At 55.2% G+C, this 8,856-nt stretch overlaps 1 protein-coding gene across 1 annotated transcript in view; it reads left to right on the top strand.

The window, feature by feature from the left end:
• Nucleotides 1-4,438, top strand: part of TRIP13 (thyroid hormone receptor interactor 13) — a 16,241-nt gene extending 11,803 nt beyond the window's left edge. Inside the window, exons 11-13 of the mRNA XM_025867497.1 lie at nucleotides 1,856-1,968; nucleotides 3,057-3,126; nucleotides 3,513-4,438. Of these exons, the coding sequence (XP_025723282.1) occupies nucleotides 1,856-1,968; nucleotides 3,057-3,126; nucleotides 3,513-3,608 (279 nt within the window). The 3' untranslated portion in view covers nucleotides 3,609-4,438. The remainder of the gene's footprint in view (nucleotides 1-1,855; nucleotides 1,969-3,056; nucleotides 3,127-3,512) is intronic.
• The last annotated feature ends 4,418 nt before the right edge of the window (nucleotides 4,439-8,856 follow it).

The raw sequence follows: 8,856 nt of genomic DNA, 5'->3' as shown, positions 1-8,856 counted from the left end.
CACAGGGAGGTCATCCTGACTGGAGGTCATAGCTCACAGGGAGGTCAATCTGACTGGAGGTCATAGTTCACAGGGAGGTCATCCTGACTGGAGGTCATAGCCCACAGAGATGTCATCCTGACTGGAGGTCAGAGCTCACAGGGAGGTCATCCTGACTGGAGGTCATAGTTCACAGGGAGGTCATCCTGACTGGGAAATTGTCATTCATGGGGAGACCTCTTGACTGGAGATTGTCATTCACAGAGGCGCCATCCTTACTGGAGATCATAGTTCACAGGTCATCCAGACTAGAGGTCCTAGTTCACAGGGAGACCTCCTGACTGGAGCTCATAGTGCCGGGAAGGTCATCCTAAGGAGGTTGTCATTTACAGGCTGTCATCGGCTGCAGTGTTAATGTCCCTTTGGTCCTGTTTTCTAACAGCAGCCATGAGCAAGACAATGGTCACAGTCGATCTCATGTGAATTACTTTAACAGGGACCTGTCTTGCACCTGGGTGCCAGGAGTTCTGGCACTGGGCACAGCAGGCCCAAGGCAGGCAGTACCTGCTCCAACAGCAGCATTCCTCGAACCTTTGCATCTGGGAAACGTGCAGTAACCAAGCCAGCCAAAAGACAGGGAGTTACATGTGATTGTTGTCATGGTATCACTATAACCAGGGGGTGGGGTGGGATTGACCCCTGCCCGGCCTCACGGAGCTAGCCCTGATGCCCTCAGCAAGGATGACACAGCCTGTGATGGGGATGGGTGAGCTGGTGGTCGTGGCATGTGCATCCCATCCTGCTTCTCCGTGGCATGGAGAAAGGGAGGGGCCCCGTGGAGCTTTGACTTGAGGTCCCAAGTGAACTCCAGAAAGTGTTGCTGCTGAGAGGTCAGCGTGATGGGACCCTGCTCGCAGTCACACTTGCACTTGGGCCATGCATCCAGGAGATGTTCTAAGGTTTAGCCAAACGTACAGATGTTCTAAGGTTTAGTCAGATGGTTTACAGGAAATTAGGATGTTCCGATGATGTAGTGGAGATCTGGCCGGTCCTGAAGGGTGTCACATGTGACTGGCCCACTCTGTCAGGAGCTGGCAATTCTCACGTGCACCTGGATGGCCGTGTCGCTGGGAGGGGCAGCGGGGGGCAGTCCCAGGGAGGCTGCAGGGGGTCTGAGGGAGTGTCACTTAGAAAGCTGAGAACACTCCCACAGAAACCCTGTCTTTTAAATTTACCCACAGCCTTCACCACACCTCCAAAACGTACGAAGAAAGCCATTTGTTCTTTGTTTTCTCTCCTGGTTTCTTAGTCAAAAGAGTTCACGTTAGAAGTCATTCAGTAGTGGTCGCTGAGCGCCCTGACCTGGCAAAGAGTATCCCACGGGCAGACACCTGGCCTATGAGGGAACTTGGGGGCCCAGATCCAGGGTCAGGCTGTGCCTTTGCACCACACAACAGTCTGATCTTAAAAACAAGTGGAGACTGTCCTTGAAAGGCAGGCCAAGTCCTGGTTCTTGGACCCAACTCTGCTCCACTGGGTTGTGGTATACCATTGAACCCATTACCAGGCTGGCCTCAGCCCCTCCAAGTCCCTCCCTGCTCTGACATGTGGTCAAGACACATCTTGACCAAAAGCACAGAAGAGCCTGGGTTGCTGCCCGTCTCTTGAGACATGTTTTGTCATTTGTATTTTTACCTGTGTTTGAAGGAGTGGGGGCATGTGTGTGAGCGAGAGGGAGCCGCCCGAGTGCTGGTGTGTCTGCTTGCGTTTCTGTGAGAGGGGATGTGGTTGCCTGCTCTCTGAGGGCTGTCCCCGTGGCAGATGGCCTGCACTCCGCCCTGTGGACCCTGCCCTAATGCCCCGTCTCTGTCTCCAGTGTCAGATCATATACCCTCGCCAGCAGCTACTGACCCTCCGGGAGCTGGAGATGATTGGCTTCATTGAAAACAACGTGTCAAAGTTGAGCCTCCTTTTGAGTGAAATTTCAAGGTGTGAATTGACTTCATTTTTGTAACCAAGAGAAGTGTGTCTGTTGTGGTAATGGGCGGTTGTAGCTGACTGTAGCAGCCTGGGCTGGTGGTGTGGGGTAGAATCCTGAGGCGTTTGTCGCTATGTGCCAGGGGAGCTTTGAGAGCCCTCGACCACCCTGGCCCCGGATTCCTGGGCCAGAGGGTAGAGGTCAGCTGCCCTCCCACAGGCAGCTTTAGAAAACAGAAAACAGTGCTGTGCTTCTCTCTGAAAAGATAGACGTTCACATTAAGGCTCTCTTCACATACTGATGATTTCTAAAATGGTATTTGTTCAATTTGTACAAACTGGCAGGAAGAAAAAAGTGGAAGTTTCTGTTTGAGTGAGTAGAGTGAATAACTGCAGAGTACCACACTCGGTGCTTTGGGAAGTAAGGGGAAGTGCATGGCCCGGCTGCCCTGGGTGTCAGGAGAGGGGCACTCCATACCCGAGCACTGACGACGGCTACACGTGTGCTGGGGGCCAGAGCCGACAGCGCTGTCACCTCTCAGATGGCTTTGGTAATCAGGGGCGTGAGGAGGGAAAGGGGGGGAGATGGAGCAGAGCCTCGAAGGACAGAATTTGGATAAGTTGGAGAGAAACAGGGATCTCCGCAGGTGCCATGTGTGCAGGGGACCTCAGGTGGGTCTTAGTACGGACATGAGGTGGTGGCAGGCGGCCACCAGGCCACGCTCTGACCAGTGAGTTTGAACTTCATTCCGAAGCCATGAGGCTTGTGGAAGGTTTTGAACAAAGGGATAGCCTGAAGAACAGATTATTTTTTGGATACTCTGTTGAAGAGATTTAAACTGGTTGAGATGGGGCAGGGAGGGCAGTTCAGACACTTCACAAAAATCGGCACGGACCAGCCTGGTTTCTGAGGAGCTGTGCCCCACGCGCCCACTGTGTCATGCGCACACTCCTAGGCAGGTGGCGCATTAGGGCAGCAAGGACCCTGTCCTGCCTGGGGCAGTAGCTGAGGACTGGGGGAGACCAACCATGGGGGAGGGGACTTTCAGAGAGGAGGGAAACAGGCCTGAGACTGTCCCCAAACGCGGTTCTGTTCACAGGAAGAGCGAGGGCCTCAGTGGCCGTGTCCTAAGGAAACTCCCTTTTCTGGCTCACGCACTGTACATCCAGGTGAGTCACCCGCAGCCTTCCCTGCCTCTGGCACTCTGCTCTCCCCACCACCGCTGTGTGGCCGCGTATGGCCTCGCCGGGAGTTGCACAGGACCCTGATTTATCTCCGTGTCTAAGTGATGGGCTCCTGGGTAGGGGGACGAGTCGCCTTGCTGCCTCTGTGGTGAGGAGATGGCCTGCTGGTGCCTCACACACCTCTGTGGCTCATGGAGAGCCCACACTGGGCCCTCCCTGGCCCCCACAGGGGTGCTCACGCAGAACAGCACCTTGGTTCCCCCCCCTTGCCCTGTGCTGTGGGTGCACCCCTGCTGCTGTCGGTGGGGGCGGGGGGTGCCAGTGGCCCCAGCGTGGGCAGGAGCAGCCCCCGTGCCTGTGTCTCCTTCCAGGCCCCCACCGTCACCATCGAGGGCTTCCTGCAGGCCCTGTCTCTGGCAGTGGACAAGCAGTTTGAAGAAAGGAAGACGCTCTCGTCTTGCATTTGATCTGAGCTCCCTGCCTGTGGGTCGCAAGTGACGTTACTGCTCACGGCAGCAGCTGCCCAGAAGTCTCCAAACACTCGGCGCACGTCTCTAGGCCAGAAGCTCCTGAGGCTAAGCAGTGTTCAGAGAAGTGTGTTGTATTTACATGGTTTTAAGACAAACAGCCTGTCAGTTTCACTATTTTGAAAGCCGTTAATTCACGTTCTGTCCTATGAAGAACTGTCTAGATGTGCTCGTTCCATCCTGTGTCTGGTGGATCAGACACAAAATGCTGACAAATATGGTTTGAAAAAGGCAGTCACCATAGGTTTTAAGAAACAAAAGAGAAACTATATCACCTTATAATAAAGTAATCACAACATTAAAAACGTTTCCCGCACTGAAGATAGAAGGCAGCTTTCTGACCTGAGCTTGTTTTATTGAGTGCACACATTTTAGAGACTTAATGAATAAAGAAAACCTATTCCTGTGTTCTAGAAATGGAGAAAAAAATTCCAGGTAGAGCGTTCTTCATGATAATCAGTCACGGTGCTGTTTGTGGGAAAGTGCAGCCTCGGCGTTCGGGTTGGCTCTTGCCACACACCCTGCCACCCACAACAGGCAGTATCACGTGGTACTTCGGCCTGTCATTTTGTTCCTTCAGTCACATTCCTGCGGCCCAAGCGCAGATTCACGTTAACAATGTAAAGTATACTGGCTAATCGGCATGCCTCATGGAATGTTGTATTTTGCTCTTATGCTAAAATTTCATGTTTGTGTTTTATATACATTTTTGAAGAACATGTTAACTTTTGTTACAGAACTTTTTTAAGTATTAAAACTTTTCCCCAGAATTTTCTCATTTTTTTTTTAAAGATTTTTTATTTATTTATTTGAGAGAGAGAGAATGAGAGACAGACAGCACGAGAGGGAAGAGGGTCAGAGGGAGAAGCAGACTCCCTGCTGAGCAGGGAGCCTGATGTGGGACTCGATCCCGGGACTCCAGGATCATGACCTGAGCTGAAGGCAGTTGCTTAACCAACTGAGCCACCCAGGCGCCCCAGAATTTTCTCATTTTGATCTTCTTATCACTCCCCAGTGCTCTGAGTTTTATTGAAACATTACTCACATGATTGTTTAGCTTTTAGCCAGTTTTATGCTTTGAGGTGTAGGAAGGGACAGCCTGTTATGGGAATGGCACCAAGAGCCAGATTCAGAACTTGGACCCACTCCTACTTAGGGACCAGAGCCTGATTCTGTGGTTTCCATGAGGCCCTGTAATGGGGGTGAAAGTGCAGTCCTTGGGGACTAGGGTCAGGAGAAGAGGGGCATGCCATACTCCAGGATTGGGGGACCCTGAGACAACCTCATCTTGTGAGTTTGCTACTAAAACGCCTGATGCCCACAGGTGCCCAGATGGAAGGAAGGGGCCAGGGACCAGGCTGGTGCAGACAGGTGGAAAAACAGGATGAGGGAGACGGGCAGGGGGAAGAGAAGCCTAGAGGGACGGACTGGGTGGGGGTGCGGCCCTAGAGCCAGATCCTGCGGGCAGAGGACAAGAGATGTAAGGGTGGGGACGGCCACCAGACCAAGACCCATTTCCCAGAAAGTGGGCTCCAGAGGTTCTGTGGGTGCCTCTGATGGGTCTGCCTGTAAGCCACCAGAGGGTGGCACTGCCCCGTACGGTGGGGCAAGAGGGGGTTCCAGAGCTCAGCGGGGGCCCCAGGGCGGACAGAGTGCTTAGCAGAGGCCGCCAACCCTGCCAGGCTGTGGCCCCACCCCTCCCGTGTGCGTGTCTGTGCCTCGGGGTGTGCGTGGGTATGGACTTATGTGCAGGGGAGAGGGCGGCAGGGCCAGGGGAGCACAAGTACCTCAGGACCTGGTTCACCAGGCACGCGTAAGGAGAAGGGATGTGGGCCATGCCACCCACTTGGCCATCCTGAGGCCTGCTGGAGATGGGTGGGCCAAAGTGTGAGGAGGGGGTCACACCTGGGCCCCCAGACAGAGGACACAGGTCCTGGGCTCCTCCCCTGGCACAGGCTGTCATGGGCACTTTGTGGGTGGTGGCCAAACCCCGACAGATGCTCATCGCTGAGCACGGCTAGGTGCTCCCATGGTCTTGGGGCCAGGCTGGGGAAGGGGCTGTCCTGGCCACGAGGGGCAGGTGGAGCTATGTTCCTCTGGTGGACAGCCCACTCCTCACTGGTGAAACAGGCCAGAGTGCTGTCTCCAGAAGCCCACAGGGGCCATGAGATTGAACCGTGGGAGAGAGAACCACACAGGCGGGTTAGTGCATGTGTGACCACCTTTCTGGGCCCCTTCTGAGGCCTCCAAATCAGGGGCCTGATCCATGGACTCCTGTGCAGGGGAGGGGGCGGCAGGGGCCATGGGAACCCCATGGACCACTGTAGCCACGAGGCCATGCCTGGCACAAAGGTGTGGGGACCAGGGCCAGAGGGGCCACCACTTAGCCAAGCCTGAGGGAGTCCACGGTCAACGGTCATCACAGGGTTCTGGCCTTGAAAGGACCAGGCAGCGAGTGAACAGATGGGCTGGGCGCACCCCTCACCCTTCCCTAACACGTGCTGTTGGTTTGGGTAAACTGTCGTGGGGGGTCAGTTCCGTTTTCCCCGGCTCTCCTCACCAAGCAGGGACCCAATGTTGAGCATGTTGTTTCATTCCCAACAACACGCTGGAAGATGCAGCTCCCGTGAGCCTTCCCCGCCTCGGCTGCCCGGCCCCTCCTCGCACAGGCCTGGGGCCTGCCCTCCCCTTCCTTGGCTGCCATGGCTCCACGTGGCCACGTTCAGCTTCTCCAGGCCTCTAAGGGCTCCTGCACGGTGGGTTTGCTCATCCCTTGGGTCTTCGCTGGGGGATGCAAGCCCATGCCCTGAGAAAACACCTGAAGTCCTGAATTCTCACAGAACTCTTTCCCTCCAGCTCCCTCAGTGACACCCCGAGTCTGGCTCAGGTGCTCCTCGGCAGTGCGATGTCTTCCCTCCGCTGGGGGCCGGGCAGGTCCCCAGCTGGGTTGTGCTACTTAGCCCTCATTCTGGGGCCACTAATGCAGGCTCAGAAGACCTGAGGAGTCTGGGAGTTAGATTTGGGCCCATTCACGCAGACGCCCCATCCCTGGGTCATGGTCTGGGATCCCCCAGGGCCCCTAAACGTTGGTGTCTCAACGGAGCGCTCAATCGTCTTGAGTCCAGCTCCCTGGCCCCAGAATTCTCCGCTTTTCTGCCACATGAGCTGCGCTTCTCTGAGTGTCTGGAGAATCCCGGGCCCTCACGCTCCTTCACAGTTGTTGTCTGATGCTCTCGGCTTTTCCTGCATGCAGGACACCCTCACACCTTAGTAGGGACCACCCAGTGCCACCGTCCTTGCATTTGTCATTCCTCCAAGCGCTTCACACACCCCTCTGGCCAGTGCATCCCACGGCTCGAGTGCCGGTGACACTTAGCCTCCTGTGTCCCTGCTGGCCGGGCACCTGCCCCACCAGGCAGTGGGCACCCCAACCGGGCAGGAAGTGGGATTGGGCGTGGGGGCCTTCAGACTGCCAAGCAGACCCCACGGTTTGGACTTTGTTAGCCTGTTGGTAGAGTTCCCTGTCAGGACAACGGCCTGGTACCTTGAACCGCTCTGGGGGGCAGTCTCACGGATGCTGGCGGGAAGCTCAAGCCTCCTGGGTGGGAGGGGGTCGTCACCCCTCGCAAACTCAAGCCTCCCGGGTGGGAGGGGGTCGTCACCCCTCGCGGCACAGCAGGCAGTCTGAGTGACAAGTCTCCCTCTTGTCTCCACACGTGACAGGGCCAACCCCCGGCGCGACTCGTCACAGATGCAAGCCGCATCCCATGAGCTCTCGCTGGACCAGAAACGCTTCTCTACCAGAGGAGTCACAACCAACCCTGCCTTCTCTGCCGTGTGAGTCACCGTTGTCCGGCCAGGATTCTTGCGCCTCTCCCACGAGTTGTCGGTAAGCGGACAGCTTTCCCGCCTGTCCCCCATGACAGCAGACCTCCTGCCCCTGGCTCCTAAGTTCACTGGTGCCCGGACTTTCCGGCCACGACGGGAAACCATGGCCAATCACGTGAGTGGTCAGCCAGTTCCCGAGGCAGCCCCTCTTCACTCTCATCTGAGCTCCCACTTATGACTGGAGAATTCTCCGTGACCTTAGTTGTCATCTTCCCGTGGAATTCTTTCCCCTCTATGTCCTGAGGATCGTTTATGACCAAACTCCCTTGCCATTCATGATTGGATCCTTCTCTGTCTGCTAGGTTGTAGTTTCTGACGGAAACCCACCCTTCTCTCCCATCCCCATTTGTGACTGCAGCACTTACTTCCCTACCAACTTACTGAATGTTTATTTCTGGAAACTTTTTTTTCTCTTTTCCCGAGTTGTCATTTTTGGCTGAATATGTTCGCTCGGGGTTACCGGAGTTATAATCCAATGACTGGCTACTTTCTGTCTTTACCACCTGACTTATCCTTCACGGTCTGCCTTCCTTCCTCTATGATTTCTCATTTTTGCCTGGAAATCATCCTCCTCTGTCACCTGAACGCTGTTGAGTATCTGCCGAGTCTACAGCTAGGGCTGACAATCCCCTTCTCATCCACACGAGTGATCACTTACAACGAGGTCCGCTTTCCTCCATCACCCAACTTGTGAATGGTCGCTGGAGACCTTTCCGCATCACCCGAGCTATCACGGGCACCTGGGGCCCTTCTCCCCATGTCGCGGGAGTTTCACTTACGACCCGGAGCCTGCGCGCCCCATCATCCGAGTCATCATTTGTACTAGCGGTCTCTTTCCACACCAGGAGTCATACGCGATGATCGGAGGCCATCTTTGTATGCACAGTCAGCATTTCATGTGAGAAGCCATCCTCCTCCGGCATCTGAGTTATCGGTTATGACGGGAGACTTTCTCATCTGCTCACACTCACTGCTTGAAACCTCCCCTGCCCTGTGGATCACAGTTCATGACGGGATCTTCCGTGCCGTCCCCGTGTTCTCGTCTCTGTGGCTCCATCACCTTCCCTCATTTATCCACCTTGGTTGTGTCCCCTGGAAGTATGCTTCCGCTAGCGTCTGGGCATAACGCGGTGCTGGAAACCTCTGTCTGCATCCCCGGAGTTAGTAGGGCTGAAATCATTCTTTCTCTGTCAAAACTGAATTCTCCTCTCGGACCAGAACCTTCTCTCCCTGTTGGCTGAGTCACCACGGACGACCGCAATGGTGTTTTTCTATCTAGTGCTATTACCTGAGTGCAGAC

This window comes from Callorhinus ursinus, unplaced genomic scaffold (assembly GCF_003265705.2).
Source record: "Callorhinus ursinus isolate GAN/ISIS: 27379988/994484 unplaced genomic scaffold, GSC_fseal_2.0 scaffold3, whole genome shotgun sequence".
In the NCBI taxonomy this organism is placed as follows: Eukaryota; Metazoa; Chordata; class Mammalia; order Carnivora; family Otariidae; genus Callorhinus; species Callorhinus ursinus.
This window is presented reverse-complemented; position numbering and strand designations above follow the sequence as displayed.